This window comes from Dunckerocampus dactyliophorus, chromosome 1, assembly GCF_027744805.1.
Source record: "Dunckerocampus dactyliophorus isolate RoL2022-P2 chromosome 1, RoL_Ddac_1.1, whole genome shotgun sequence".
Lineage (NCBI taxonomy): Eukaryota > Metazoa > Chordata > Actinopteri > Syngnathiformes > Syngnathidae > Dunckerocampus > Dunckerocampus dactyliophorus.
The window spans coordinates 40726258-40743062 of record NC_072819.1 but is presented as its reverse complement, the minus strand read 5'-3'; the positions used below and the strand labels follow the sequence as shown (position 1 = coordinate 40743062).

General features: G+C 38.7%; 1 protein-coding gene across 3 annotated transcripts in view; it reads right to left on the bottom strand.

Annotated features, from left to right (window-relative positions):
- The window catches only part of mitfb (melanocyte inducing transcription factor b), a 42465-nt gene that overhangs the window by 6869 nt on the left and 18791 nt on the right, over positions 1-16805 (bottom strand). For 2 of the 3 annotated variants that reach the window (XM_054778064.1, XM_054778238.1), the window contains exons 3-9: positions 5602-5817; positions 5430-5525; positions 5217-5334; positions 4071-4163; positions 3944-4000; positions 3782-3857; positions 2584-2731 (exon numbers count right to left, since the gene is read on the bottom strand). In XM_054778064.1, the coding sequence (XP_054634039.1) occupies positions 2584-2731; positions 3782-3857; positions 3944-4000; positions 4071-4163; positions 5217-5334; positions 5430-5525; positions 5602-5817 (804 nt within the window). The remainder of the gene's footprint in view (positions 1-2583; positions 2732-3781; positions 3858-3943; positions 4001-4070; positions 4164-5216; positions 5335-5429; positions 5526-5601; positions 5818-16805) is intronic. The other variant, XM_054778150.1, reaches the window with a different exon arrangement.

Genomic DNA, 16805 nt, shown 5'->3' with positions numbered 1-16805 from the left:
GGAGGTCATAAAAGTCAGACGCTTTTAAAGGTACTGATCATGACTGCAAAGTGTCCGCCCTTGTCTGCTGAAGACTCTATCTTAGGGTGCACGCACATAAGCACACTTGACACCTACAGTCCAGGGGTCTTACTTATAAAGCTTGCGTACGCACAAAATGGGGTTGCGTACGCCTTTTTCCCACACAAAGTATGGTACCTATAAACACACAACTCGACGTGAGAATGTGTGTGCCGCTAAACCCCCTTTGTAGTTGGCGTACGCACTTTTTGGAGACATGGCAAAAAGGCGATGCACGTTTTAAGTGGTGAAGTGAAAGCATATGTTTAAAATAAACATGCAATGGAAGCCAATAAAGATTTATCCATCATTGCATAAATCATGAAAACATCACACCGTTACTGACTTAAAACATTTGTGGCAAGTGTTATTTTACATGACACTCATGGATATCATTTGTCATTTATCAGAAACACCATGAAGCACGAGCATTTAGTATCTGGACTAAAAGATACATGAAAAACACAACGCAGTGCTTGAATACTACATTTTATTTTGTAATCATGATAATATTATGTGTTTGATTAATATTAATTATAACAAACATCAGGTTGTCATTTAAATAATTCTATGGATTACGTTTACAGGACGCAGAGCTAATGTGTCCTTAGTGTTCAGTTTCTCACTTTTTTTGGACAATTTATCAAAAAATAAGACAGTTTTTCGTTGCATATGTCATGTATGTCATCAATAGCAACATCTATTTGTCTTACACCTGGCCTTTATTAGTGTGGATAGTGTCAGGGCCGTCTGCGTAAACTTACTCTTTCCTTTTCCACAAATGATAAGCTTTTCTTTTGTTGTGCTTTGAAATAACATACTTTCTCATAAAATAATGAGAATATACCTTATATTTTGATGGTGTTAATGTCATCATTATGTTAAATATGTTTCAACTAGCCGTCTGGAATTACAGCAATTAATTTTCGACTTAACTTCATCTCCGCTTTGATTCATTGCGTCCACCTTTAAATCAAACAGATTTTGCTAAGCTTATATTCATAAAAAATGTTAGGAATTAGGAAATTAGGAAAAATGTAGAAACATGCTCCCTAAAAATGGAAATTTGTTGTCTTGTGTTTTTACGGGCCTCCAGCTCTCCAACCAAGATTTCTACCTCAGTCTTGGTGAAGTTCTGCTTCTTCGTCTTTGGCTTCTCAGCAGCCATGATTCAGAAGAATCAAGCAAAATGCAATCAGGGGTCGTTAAATACGGATGGCATATTCATGAGACACTTTACATTGACCATTTATGGCAAATTGAGGGCGCGCAGAGGGCGTGACGTGGGGTGGAGTTGCGTACACACATTTGGACAGCAGGTGAAGCACAAATGATGTGAATGTGTGCTTACGCCACCTTTTTTAGGTCTGAATATTTTTGTCCGTACGCACATTTTGGGTTTCTGGCGTAGGCAGGCTTTTAGTCAGATTTCCACATACAGTTTTATAAGTCAACTTTACACACACGGCCCTGACATATCCAGACAAATAAAGGCCATGGTAAGACAAATAAATGCTGCTATTGATGACATACATGACATATGCAACAAAGAACTGTCTTATTTTTTGATAAACTGTACAAAGAAAAGCGAGAAACGGAGCACTGAGGATACATTAGCTCTGTGTCTTGTAAACATATTATTTCATTGACAACTTCTTGTTTGTTATAATTAATGTTAATCGAACACATAATATTCTCAGGATTTTAAAATAAAATCATTAAATATTCAAGCGCTGCATTGCATTTTTCATATACTGTATCTTTTAGTCCATATACTACACTGGTACACAATGGTGATAATGCACAATGGTTAAATTACAATGATATCCGTCAGTGTCATGTAAAATAGCAACAGTTTCCACAAATGTTTTTAAGTCAATGCAATAATGACAAAATCTTTATTGGCTTCCACTGCCTGTTTATTTCTAACTTATGACTTCACTTCACCACTTAATATGTTCATCGCCTTTTTGCCATGTCTCCAAAAAGTGCGCACGCCAACTACAAAAAGGTGCCATACCGCTGTGCACATTCGCATGCCAAGTTGTGTTTTTATAGATCATATACAGTAGTTTGCGTGGAAAGCATGTCACGCAAGTTTTCGGCCCTGTTTTGTGTCTACGCAAGCTTGACGAGACCCCAGGTTTGTTTGACTCTGATCCGTACTCAAGCATGCAATCATTCCTCTCTCCAGTTACTGCCAACTTGCATAATAGAAATAAACAGAATGACTCCAAAAAGCGACAAAGTCAGGAAAGTAACGGTAATACATTGTATCATGAAGTGATGCCGTGCATAAACAGGCTGAAGAGTGTGGGGGGGGGGGGGGGGGGGGGGGGGGGGGGGAGCCAGCGGAGTACAGAGGAAGGTTAAAGTAAATGTTGCTGTCTACCTTTGTCAACATTCAATCCATTGATACCGTACTACACTGTAAGTTTGCGATTGCTTTGTAGGGACTACACTATAGTTTTCGTGTTTCTTAATGACAGGTAATAAAATGCAGAAAATGATGTATTCCTGTACCTGTATCCTAAGCATAAGATGCCGATTGGCATTTTCAAGCTTCCTTTGACGGCTCTCCAGTTCTTTGGCCCTTAGTTGCTCCCGCTGTAGCTTCCTGATGTAGTCCACAGATGCCTTGAGGATGGTGCCTTTGTTCCAGCGCATGTCTCTAAGAAGCACAAAGTCACACATATCCATTAGACTCTTTAATGTCAGACATTAAGGAAACTGCTGAGACAATATTGCTAGCGTGACACTGTTCGAGGCGTCTTTTGCACAGACGTTGTGAAACACCACCGTGACAAAGGCTCCGCTGTAACTCCTTTTCCCTGTTTACACTGAAACATCAGGATGTTGCCCCAGGCTAGTAGATAGGGTTCTGGTCTTTTGTAACAGAGCCGTGACGTACAACATTACAGGGTCTGCGTCTAGAATGAGCCATCCTGTGGTTCCAGTCGCCCCCCCCATTTTTTCCCTGAAATATCAATTCGGCACTGTAGCTCTTCTGGTGGCTTATCAGTGTAACATTCTTTGTTTCCCATTGTATACGCTGAGAAAAACAAGAATAGTCCAGCCAAGGACTGTCTGTCTGCAGCTCTTTTAGCATCAGTTAGGAAAAAGAACAACCACTGAGTTTTCTGTAAAAGTCAAAGCTGCTTTGAAACTTGCAGGGTGATGATGGACTGGATCCTGAAGTGATTTTCGTATGAAATAGTCTTTATTATTTATTTCACACGTTAATAACATAGAGGTAGAATTTAACCATTAAATCCTAAAATATATTGCTGAACTGTGGTCAGAGTACAGCTGCCTGCTGGCCTTTAACCATGGGTGGACAAACATGACAAAAGGCTAATATTTGCCATTTTGGTTTAAGGACAGGTGCTCAGACAAGAAAACAGAACACCCATAGGAAATAGTGTAAGGTAATACGTAAATCCATGATGACCTTGCTCAGAGCTGATTTTATGTATTCCCCTAGCTGCCACTGAGGGCTAGATAAGACAAAGCTAATTTTGAAAGATACAAGTGTGTAGTTAAGTGTACTTAATAGGAAAAATAATGAATTCATAACAATAATAGTGAATAGCTCTGTGAATAGCTCAGCCAGATTCATATAGTTTCTGTTATAACCGTACTGTCCTGACCAAACAGTAGAAGTTCGTTTAAAAATACGGTAATATGTCGTATGTTGTGCCTGTACAAAGAACTAACTTACGGGTCGTTTGACTTTGGAATTAAAGTTCCCAGTTCCTTAATTCGATCATTGATGTTAAACCGTCGTCTTCTCTCGACTGAAAAAACAAAAGCAGACATTTTATTAGACAAAATCCACCAGTGACGTCACAGTGATTCTGCCCCAATGAAATGCAAAACTCACTTAAGTTGTGGTTGTCCTTTTTTTGTCTCTCCTTTGCCAGAGCTCTTACCTCAGCTTCTGGAAAACACAGAGGTCAGTGCACATGCTGGAGGAGGTTTACATGTGGAAGTTAAAAGAACGCACGTACCAACAGGAAATCCTTCAGGCCGCTGATAGTTGTCAAATTTGCCACAGGATCCAGACTTGTCCAGCATGTGCATGATCGCCGGAGATTGTGAAACTATGGGACAGATAATGTTGCATTTAGTACCATGTGCACATAAAAGACAATGCACTGGAACCTCGCTTTTCGTATGCCCCAGTTTTCGTAGGATTTGTTTTTTGGCAAGAATTATTGCCAAAGATACAGTATGTCTTGGTTTTTGGACACTGTCTTGGTTATCGTACGGCCAAACAGTGCCCAAGCAAAGCATTCACATGTTGCTGACTCAATCTCTGTGAAGAATGGATAGTGATTGTTTTTACAGTTGGGACACTATAGACAGATTCCAGTCTGGGAATCCTTTAATCATCTTTATTATGTGTGTGTGTGTGTGTGTGTGCAGTGTATGTGTAAAGGTCACAGAACGATGAGCAACTCAGGTTCTGTCCCCTTTCTTTCTGTGTGCACCCTGCACTGATGAGGCATTCAAGCGCACTGCGAGTGTTCAGTGAGACGCCAAAGAAAGATGCTATGATAAAGAATGTGAAAAACACTACGGAGTTCAACAAAGAAATTGTACCAAAGTACAAAGATAGTGTCTTTTGCAATAGGATTGTAATGTAAAGGTAGAAAGCTTTAACACAGGTTACTGGGTGAACGGTTTAAGGGAGACACATTACAGACAGTGAGCTAGGCCAGTGTGTGTAATCGTGATTGTACCTGCTGCTGAAGTCCACTTTCTAAAGTTAAGTTTGTAACGGACTGAAACAGCTTCCGTGTGACTTTTCCGTCACCACCCCTCCCCCTCTCCACTCATCAGTAGATAATCATAAAGGTAAAAGTGATGTTAAAGGTTCGTTCATCATTTATATGTATTTCGTTTTGTTTTCTCCATGTAAAATTATAATTATTCTCGAGAAAATATGTTTTTTTGTTCATATTTCTGGGTATCTGGAATTTACATGATTTCCGATGGAAAAAAATGCTTCAGTTTTCATATTTTTTGGTTCTTGTTGGACCATTTGGAATGAATTAATGATGAAAATGGAGATTCCACTGTACTGTACTACATTAAGGGCTGCACAAAGGCATCTTCAAGCATTTAGACACCAATTTGTGTAGGCCACTTACCTGAGTATTCCCTTTTGATGTTGGGCAGGTTGGCAGGACAGGAGTTGCTGATGGGCAGACCTTGCTGGGACATGCCCTGACTTCCATACATGTCCATGAGGTTGCCTGGAACCGGGATCTAAAGTGGGCACAAAAGTGTTAGGCCTGCTCTACAAATGATGAGGAGCATGACATAATTTTGAAATGCAGCTCCCTATGTGCTTAAGGATGTACCGTGTTGGCTATTTGAAGCCCTGGGTCCATCAGGCCGAGGATATCATCACTGTAACTGGACTCCAGACTAATAATGTCGTCGATGACATCATCCATCTAAGACCAGAGAATGCTATTTAAGTAAAAGCTCCATAAAATGGGTGTTCATCAGGAGTTGATCAAAAGGAGTCACCTCTTTCTCGCAATTAGAGTTCAGGGTCAGTAAGGCCATAGGGCTGTTGGGGGCGCTGTTTCCCGGCCCTGGCGGCATGCCCCCGTGGTCAGAGGACTGGTTGGGGCAGGGCAAGCTTAACACCTGCGAGCCAAGCTTTCCCAGGTACTGCTTGACCTGCTGCTGCTGCGAGCGCTGGATGTGATACTTGGTCGGGTTCTCCAGGTGAGTCTGCACCTGTTGTGGACCAAAAAAAAGCCAAACACCTGAGCCCAGAAGATAAGATACACAAACAAAACACAAAAGTACTTATTTTATCCACTGCGTGATGATGTAAATTATTTGATGTGATTAGTGGCAACTCACGATTTTTTTTTTTTTTTTTTAAATCAAGTAATGAATGTTAAACAGCATATTATGTTGTTCCTCACGTTTATGAAGTCGTAATTACACATTTCTTATAATGGCTGTTTAGAACGATGCCCAAGGTAGAATTAGATATTAGCCACTAAACAGCTCAAACAGAGCTTTTGATCTATTGGTTCTTATTCTTGTTTGCTCACTTTCTTAAGCAATTTGATAGAATATTGGTACAGTCAAACCTCGAATGTCGAACGCCCCTGTTTTGGTGTGATTTGGTTTTCACAAAAAATGTTCATATCATATAATATAGTGCATAACAAACTAGTACTGAATCGAGTGTCCAAGCACAGCACCCTATGAGCTGGTGACTCACTCTGTGTATTTTTTGTTGTGTGAATACTAAATAACCCGCCATGGGGTCAAAGACAGTTGTGAGTGCCAGTAATTTGATAAAGAAGGTGCGTAACACTATTGAATTCAAGAAATAATTCAACGCAAAGTATGAAGATGGCGTCCATTCCTCTTCTCCCTCTCCGTCCTTGCAGTCTTCAGCAACAAATGTCTTTAATAAAAGTAAAAATTGATTTTAAATGTTCATTTGTCCATTTAATTTCAATGTAACATTGAAATGAAATGTATGCTACATAAAGTGCATTTTTTTTACAGTGATCAACATTTTTGGCTTTTTTCTGATATGTTGCGGACCAAACCACTAATTGTTTGTGTATGGTTTATACTTGGGCCGCGTACTGAAAACTCAAAGCATACGTGGGCCACTTTGATATTTTACATTTTGTAAATCAATCCATGTAGCTATGCTAACAAGTTATACATATATAAAGGAAAAAAAACAGCTTGCTTCTCAGATTTGTGTTATAGGTGACAAATTATTTTTATTACCATTTTCGCCTCTGCTGGTTTTTCAATTTTTGCTGTTGTTGCTTTTACACACATTTACATTTTGTTGTCATAATTTTTTTCAGGACATTGTGACTTTATTCCCATAATATTTTGACTTTTATTTTCCTTACATTTACATTTAAGAATACATTTGATTCGAAGGAGACAAAACAATATCATATAACAATGTCATGTACCATTCGGACTACATGGGGGGTCGCCACGGCAGCTGCTGAGCAGACATTTTTACAAAGAATGTCTTTGTTTTTGTTATAAATAGCCTATTTTGATATAAAAACAGCCTAATTTGTGCTAATAAAGAATTGAAATTGACATGTGCGTTTACCCCGCTTAAGTGGCACAATGCAAAGGAACTGAGGTGAATGCTGGCTTTGAACGCTCGGAAGACCGTCAACATCGACGGGCTTACTGGATCATAATGGCAACTAAAAATGTGTGAAAGTATTTTGAAAAGTTTAAAGATGACTCCAGAAAGTGAAGTGCAACTTGTGTCAGCAGCTTCTCACATATCACACGACAACAACCGACAGTGTATTATTTAAAACAGGCAGTTAAGCCAACTTCATTTTATATCTCGACAGTGAATTTGAATGCAAGAAATTTGGCTGCTAAGTGACAGTTTTGGCAAGTTGTTGTTTTTCAAGCCATGTTCTTCCTATTCTATGTGCACCCTTCTGGTGCATACCGACAGCAACCATGTTCTGGTTTGCTTCATCTTGCTTTCTGTGTCACTAAATAAATGTTGTTACACACGTACCATGTTTATTTGCTTATGTGAGTGTTTTAGCCTGTTTCTTTGAGGTGGAAAAATTAGCAAATGAGATCTGTTTATATGCCGGGATCGCCATTAGTTCTGCTCTTAAAAAAACAACAACTGAATATTAGTCGACTATGGACAAAATCTAATGAATCTGATTCCACTATGAAAATCCTTCATCGAAATCAGTCCTACCTACATTACAGTTTTTTTCCCTACTTAATTTTCCAAAAAATGCAACTTTATTCTTTTTTTGTTTCTAATATTACAACTTGAAAATGTGTTAAATATTTAAACTTTATGAAATAACAATTTATGAAATTTATGAACTTTATTAAAAAATTTAACTATAACCATTAGTATTATGACTTTATGCTCTTAAAAGAACATTTTTCTCTTAATTTTATGAGTTTTTGTTGTTGTTTTTGTTAGATTTCTTGTTTAATTGTATTTTTAAAATATGCTAAGGACCGATAAAAAAACAGCCAAGGGGCACAAATGGCCCCCGGGCTGCAGTTTGGACACCCTTGGTCTAGGGCCTAACCGATTACTTGATTAATCAAAACAAAAAGCTAAAGATTCAACAACTCAGAAAATAATTGTTAGTTCCAGCCCTAATCATTTTAGTGTGCAGCATAGTTTGTACAAACACGAATTTGAACAGTTACATTAGCACCAACACAATATGTGCCTGGTGTCCTGCCTGGTCCACTGATATAGAAGTGATTCAACATAACCATGGCAATGACAGACGCTACTGTCAATAATGATGGCCAGTGGACGGCCAACATGGATTTGAAGCGCTTATCTTAAAAAGACACAAAACGTTTCAAGCTCTGACAGCTGATAAAGAAGAGCCAACAATTTCAGCTCTTTCTATCAGAGTGCTGCAATTTCTCATTCTTTGGCTATGGTTTCATTAGATTTTTGTGGATCACTAGTAAATAATAAAACTTGGGGCAGCTATGTGGAGTTCAAGGTCACACATAAAATCAAACCTTGCTATCCTATGTCTGAGTTGTTCAATGCGAAGGAATCTAGGAAACAATCATTTCAAACATACCTCATAAGGGTGGTATCCAAGCATCTCAAGCATCATTTATACTTATTTAGGATGTCCAAGCTAAGAGGCAGGATCCTCACTTTCAGGGTTAAAGTAAGTTCTAAGCTACAGTATGAAGGACTGACACTGCTCCCTTCAGTTAAAGACTGAGCCAGCTGTGAGCACAGCTCATCTTTAAATGCAAAGAAAAAAAACCTTCATTAGTTATGCATGTTAGAGAATGTCGGCGGATACAATGAGCCTTTTCAAATTTGTGTTGTTTCATGTAAAAACTGGAGTTATTCCTTTATTGCATATCACTTGATGTGAGGATGCTGCACTAACAGTTAGTGCCTTTGTTTGGCTAGGGCCACCTCTTCAGTTGAAACCTGCCTCAGGCTTTTATTTGGCCCCATCCAGTTTTTTAACCCTGTGGATGCTTGGCAAGCAAGCCCACATCAGCACAGCATAAAGAAGCCTATTATACCTTTGTTCTCTGCAGCCTCAATCCCTCTGTGTCTCTTACTTTTTAATTTAAAAAAATCAGACAGTCAAAACCAATGACACGTCGCCTCTTCTTTTTTGCTATGGTTATGATTGCTATGAATAGGCTGGAAGCCACACACAGTGAACGCTGGACCAAAAAAAAAAAAAAATTTTTGCAACGTCAGTGCACCGGTTTGTTCGAAACATGACTTATTTTTTATTTTAAGCAGCTCCATCTTAGTGCTCCCTTCACCTCCACTCTTTCATGCCACACAATCAGCTCCTGTGTTTCTGCGACTGTCACAAGAGCACAAACAATCTCTTCTTCACGCTGGGATACAATATCATTGTCCCGATGCCCATGTGAGGTGTGTTAACACGCGTCCTACAGGTATGTTTCGGTTCACCTTGGGCCGTAAATCGCCGTTACGGGGTTGTAAAGCTGACAACGCTGAGTGGGTAGGGGGATGTAGAGATATTTACAGCTCATCAATGACTTACTAAGAGGAACGTCAATAAGCCTTTGGCAAAGAATGGGATTCACGAGTGCGTGAATGAACTTTAGACTTTAGAAGCTGAACTTTAGAAGTTTTTTTTTCTCATAAATCTGAACAATTCAAAGATAATTTACACTGTTGGCACAGCAGTAATCATCAATTATCTGAATAAAAACTAGGAAGTTTGGAGTCGCATTGAACGACAAAAAGAAAGCGCTCCAACACCATCAGCCACAATGACGTTAACCCTGAAAATAGATTGAATGTTGCTAATCAGAGGCCTAATCCAGATGAATATACTGTACTTGACTTGTAAAAGGTGCAGGTCCATGTGCAAACAAGCACAAATGAGTGCTAATTATTTAACCACAACTATGTTCATAAATTTAGATTAGGCCATTCTTGCATCTACTATTACCGGTACTATTTTTTAAGTCATACTGGCCAGAATATTGTAGAGGCTGTTTTAGCTCCTCAGATACTGTATACTTGACTTTGGAAAACAGTGATCAACGTTTTTGCCACTTTTCTGATATGTTGCAGACCAAACCACTAACTGTTTGTGTCTGGCTCATGCTGATTAATGAAAAGCGCAAGCTTCAGATTAACCAGCTAAGAAAATAAGTGTTTTGTTGCAGTCCTAGTATAATGTAAAAAAAATTATGCCATGACTGGTTTGTTTTCATTATCCTGAATAAGTATGCCATTATGTCACCCTATAATTTCCAGGAAATTATAGCTAGGTAATGTAGCTCATACAAAGGGTTGGAGGAGAGCAGAGTGCTGGCCATTCAACTTGCCAGTGTTTTCAAATGTTTTCCAGGATACTTTGCCGACTGTGTGCGCTCACACAAACATCTTAGCTGCCTTAGCAAGCGCCTTAGAAAAACAGATCCATCTATTTTCTTCTTCATTTTATAGAAAACAAGTACAGTGGTAACAGTCTTCAAAACATGAATATTTTTCCATACTTGAGTTTCCATTTTCCATAATTTTCCAGACCTGTAAATTTATAAAAAACAAATTCTATAATTTCCATCCATTCCATACTTAAGGACGCTGTATTATAGGAAATGTTAAAAAAGCAAAGTCTTTGGACAGGCAACAGCGCGTAGTGATGGAATGCCGAGCGATTGTGAGGTCTGATTTTTTCGAGGAGGCATGGATGTCATACAACTTTGGGTCAAAAAATCCGAACTATCCCTTTAAAAATGGAAATATCCTCTGACCAACCTCTCAAATGTGTTTTATTTTTATTTTTTTACTTCCTTAGTCATCCATGAAAGTAGACCTATTATCTTTGTGCTTTAGGCAAAACAAGATATTCCACACACATAAGCTTTGACTTTGGAAAACAGTGATTGACAATTTTGCCTCTTTTCTGATATGCTGCAGACCAAACCACTAACAGGGGTGTCCAAAATGCGGCTCGGGGCCATTTCTGGGCAACAGCTTGTTTTTTATTGGCCTGTGGCACACTGTACAAATAAAATTAAACCAACCAACCCTGCAAAAATAGAACAAAAAGGCAAAATGGAAAGAGAATAAGCTGAAATGTTGATACTAATATTAAACCAAAGCTTTGTCTTTAAATATATATAGTTTTTTTTAAGCCTTTTTACAAAATAAAAAAAATACATAAACATATTAAACACACCCTTTGATTTTCAGTATGCGGCCCTCGGTGGAAAAAGTTTGGACACTCTTGGTCTAAAGCATAAACAATTACTCAAATAATTGAAATAACAAGCTTCAGATTAATCAACGAAGAAAATAATCTCTTGTTGTAATAATCTAGTATGGTGTTTAGTCGTTTTTAGTTTGAATAAATGTACCAGCACCCCTTGAGTCCTGGCGCTTAAAGCAATTAAGATGAAACTAATTATATGCACATTGAGTATCTTGTGATGAGCACAAACATTAAATAATCTCACATAACATACAAACTGCTTTTGTAATAATTGGAATTGTAACTTTTCCCATTGTGTGTAATCGTAACTTTTATTATGTCAAAAACTAAATTAATTGATTTTTAGTTCCTAGAGTGAGCATGTAAACAGAGTTTGGGGTGCACGAAAAACATCACAAAATATGCCAAAGGAAATTGTGGCAGAGGCCCCAAACATATTATAGTCTCTGAGCTCTGTGCCGCACTTTGAAAACCCCTGAGATAAACATATTTAAATATGGAGTCTGCATTTTCTAGTCATTGACTTTTTATTTTAATGATGGCATTTCCATGAATCCATGAAATCATGAAATTGAATGAATGTTTCTTTACGAAATCCCAGCCATAGGGCATTGACTATGTGTCACGCTGCCTGTTCACGTTCACAACAGTCAATGAACAGTGTTCAAATTACCCTCTGCGTTTCACCACACAGTTAGTTCACTGTTTGTTCGGTTACATTTCTACATTAATTAGTGCAATCAGTGTTTTGTAATTTTTCAAGCAAATAAATCCTGTCCCATCCAATGCTTTTTTTTTTTTAGCTGAACTTAAGTAAATCCCTTTTAGCTGCATTTATTTATTGAGTTTATTTGCTAAGGACAGATACACAATAACATAGACAAAATGAAAAAGCCCATGTGTGCATCGTACAGTGTGAGCTAATTTGCAGCACTTGTCCCGAGATGGGTTATTAATAATATACTTTAGTAATAAAGTAATATACTTTTATAATATATATAAAAGTATAATATACTTTTATAATATACTTTAGTGATCATGATAAAATAGTTGACAGTGATACAAACAACATCGCAGCAGATGGACTAAAACAGAGTAGAACATATTAAACATAATTACGGCACTGTTTGCGACACAGCCAAGATTTGGTTTGTTTTTAAAAAAAAATATCGAATCTGGTCACAGACTTTAAATGAACAGGGAGTGATTTCCAAAGTCCAGTCCCTCTCACAGAGAGAGTGCTTTCAGCAAAAAGGACCTTTGGTGGATCTGCTACAGTCCTGCAGTTTATTCATGTAGTCACTCAGTAATTTGGGTGCTTGTCCATTGACACATTTGAAAATCAGTTTTAAAAAGTTGAAATTGATCAAATTACCAAAAATATGATTTGTTTTTTGGCCCGATGGTAAAGACTCACCAGTGGTTTGAGAGTAATTTGGTGTAGCTTCAGAAAACAGGTGTGATAAAATCATCAACTTTAATAACATCTCTGCATACCTAAATCTCAAGCATTTTCAGATTATTTTTGAAACAATTAACATTTAATCTTGCATCCTGATTTTTTGCAAAAAATGTCTTTTAAAATTTAACTAGGAGTCAAAAATTATTCCTAAATATTTCTCCTCTGATACTTGAGCAAATGTCACATTGTCAGCAAACGTACAATCCAAACTAACAGATCTAAAAATGGCCGCTCTAACTTTTGATTGGTTATATGGCTATGTGAAAAATCTAAATTTGAGGTTTTCAAGCTTGTTTTCGTCCTCTTAATTTATCACACATTCTGATAATAATAATAATCTCAGTGGCCGGACTTTATCAGAGGCCCTTGGGGGACACAGGCCTCAAACTGGAATGTCCCCATCTTGTCAATACATACTGCAGCTTTTGTTAAAATACAGTGAACAGAGGTCACATTCTGACTGTCAAGACTCAGAAGTGGAAAGGTGCTTTTTGTTGCGCCATTACAGAGGGGATACACTTCACCGCCATTAATGTTCAGTAAAATGTGAGTAAAAAGGATTATGAAGACGGAAGAACTAATTGACTACATCTGCAACCACAGCAAACAAGACGGCTTGTTGTCTTTCAAATGGTTTTGGAACCATCAACAGCCCCGAGGGCGTTAACAACACAAGACACTAAGAGTAAGAAGTATTTAACAGAAACATGCACAAAGCGCACTGCTGTACTTTGTAGGGGACATGTGATTATTTTTTCACTTTTCCCATTGTGTGGCAGCTAAATATGCTCTGTGAGACTTGTTGGAGCAACTGTGATGCTTAGAAGACAACTGCACTGCAGTTCGACTAGCAACATTTGATTATCATCACTGCAAAAGCTACTTTTTCATGGAACGTTGGACTTCTTAAATGCCCAGATTTATGTATATGTTTGCTAAATGTGATACCATTTTGTTTTGGTTTTAAACTTAGTGTCTTTTCCAATGCAGTTTCTTTCTTTTACACCCTGTGAAATGTGTTTTATGTCAAGCACTGTGAACTACCTTGTTGGAAACATTTAAAATAGGCAGTTTTACATACTTGAATGCTTTTTTATAAATGCTCAATGTACACACACACACACACACACAAACACAGAGTATATATGTGTTAGGGCTGTCAAAGTTAATGCGTTATTAACGGAAGTTTCCTTTAACAGCGCTTTTGGCACGTGATTAACGTACGCACGCCGTGTTTGACCCTCAGCCGAGGCCATAGTTGTCACCGTGTAGCTACAAGCTGGAGCAAATACTGAGCAGAAATGGAGAAAGAAAGAGGTATTTTGATTGGTACATTTAGCTTCAAAGCCCTGGCAGATGGCTCTCGCAACAAGACCAAAGTTATTTGTACCTACTGTCGCTGTGATTGGAATTGTCACGGACTAGAGAGAAGTGGGAAGGTACTGAAGCACTGCTGGTATTTTTTAAGTGACATTTACTGTATACAGTGGTACGGCATACAATTGTCAGAACTAATGAGTGTTTTTTTTTTTTTTTTTTTTTTTTTTTAAGAGGAGAGTCGTCTTTGGGCTGATTTTTTGCTTGGAACTGCAAACTAAAATTTGAGTACGAGCTGCAAGTTAACGGCAGGCATAGCCGAGGACAGCTACTGTATTTTGGGTCTTCAGTCAAGTCACGCTGGCATTAGCTAGAATTAGCAGTGCACTAGCTAGTAATCAACACGTCAGTAAAACATATGTACATTATAGTGATCTAATTTATCTTATTTATTGTGTATTGTGTATGACTATGACAGGAACAACATCAAATTCCATCCATCCATCCATTTTCTATACCGCTCCATCCTCATTAGGGTCGCGGGAGCATGCTGGAGCCTATCCCAGCTGACTTCGGGCGACAGGCGGGGTACACCCTGGACTGGTCGCCAGCCAATCGCAGGGCACATATAGACAAACAACCATTCACACTCACATTCATACCAACATCAAATTAAAAGCACAAAATTAATACAGATACAGCCTGGACTTTTTTTCCCAAAGAGGTTGTGTACTACAAATAAGCAGATTAGCACTTAATAAGGTAATCACATTTTACCTTTATGCATTCTCACATAGTATCAGCATTTGGGAGCAAATATGAATTGAAAGAAAAAGGGAGAAAATACAGTATAGTAGTCCATCTGTGTGAATTTCTCTTGGAGATGAATAAAGTATCTAGTTGTGCAGCATGTGAAAACGGGAGAAGGTGCATTTAAGGACGGTCAAACAACTGTATATTATTTTTGAACCCACTATCCACCAGTATGAGCCTGGACTTTGCTTTTCAGAGAGGTTGTGGACCGAACAAATTATAGTAATTATACTAATTATATATTATTTTTTGAATAAAATAAAACATAAAATTTGATGTAGTTATCGTTGTAGTTGCGTATCGCATCATGTTCCACAAACAGATTTACATCCCTATTTCTTATAGACAAAAACATGTTTCATCTGTGATTAAATGCAATTAATTATGAGTTAACTATGGGCAAAAAATGTGATTAATCGAGATTAAATATTTTATATGTATTTTATATGTATATAAAAAACTCCCCCCCATCTCTCCTGGTAGGGTGGGTGGCTGTGCATCTCAAGCTCGGGTCCTCTACCAGAGGCCTGGGAGCTTGAGGGTCCTGCGCAGTATCTTAGCTGTTCCGAGGACTGCGCTCTTCTGGACGGAGATGTCTGATGTTTCTCCAGGTATCTGCTGGAGCCACTTCTCCAGTGTGGGGGACACGGCCCCCAGTGCTCCTATGACCAAGGGCACCACTGTTGCGTTCACCTTCCAGACTCTCTCCAGCTCTTCCTTGAGCCCTTGGTATTTCTCTAGTTTCTCGTGTTCCTTTTTCCTGATATTGCCATCATTGGGGATGGCTACATCGATCACAATGGCCGTCTTATCCATGCTTATGCTTATCCATGATCATGATGTCCGGTTGGTTGGCCACCACCATCGTATCGGTCTGTATTAGAGTCCCACAGGGTCTTAGCCCTCTCATTTTCCACCACCTTTGGAGGTGTTTCCCATTGCGATCTAGGGGACTCCAGTCCATATTCTGCACAGATGTTTCTTTAGACTATATCGGCTACTTGGTTATGGCGTTCCATGTATTCTTTTCCTGCCAGTATCTTACATCCTGCTATTAGGTGCTGGAGTGTTTCAGGGGCATCTTTGCACAGCCTGCACCTGGGATCCTGCCTGGTGTGGTAGATCTGGGCCTCTATTGCTCTGGTGCTCAAGGCCTGCTCCTGTGCTGCCATGATTAGCGCGTCTGTGCTGTCCTTCAGTCCAGCCCTCTCTAGCCATTGGTAGGACTTGTTCATATCCGCCACTTCAGCTATCTGTCGGTGGTACATTCCATGCAGGGGTTTTTTCGTCCCATGATGGTTCCTCCAACTCCTTCTTTTCCAGTTTCTACTGCCTGAGACATTCACTCAGTGCTTCATCTCTTGGGGCCATCTTCCTGATGTATATAAATGACCTAAATAGTTTTGAACCTTATTAGAGCTCTCTAGACATGAACTAACACCCCTATAGTCACCTTTACACTGGTATTACCTAATATTGTTGACATAAGAGTAAATAACCAATTTAAGACATAAATATGACTCGTGTTCGTGTGTGTTGCTATAAATGTGCTCCCTTGGTTGAGCTGAGTGGCGGACATACAGGAAGTGATGTCAGGGGGTTCCGAGTTGAGTTTTAACTTGCCGTAGGTTAAGATCGCAACCGTAGCCAACAGTGGTGTTTTTATTAAGGATTATTGTGCCTGTTGTGAGATAATTCAAACCTGTGATAAAAGCCTGTTGTTCCAGCAATCAAGTCTGGTGATTTGTGTGTCTCACCGAACATCACAGTAACATGACTGACATCTAGTTGCCAGTGTAGAATACTACATATAATTCACATCATTTGAATGTGTCTTCTGAATATTTATGTATTTAGTTCATTTAGCCATTTTTAGG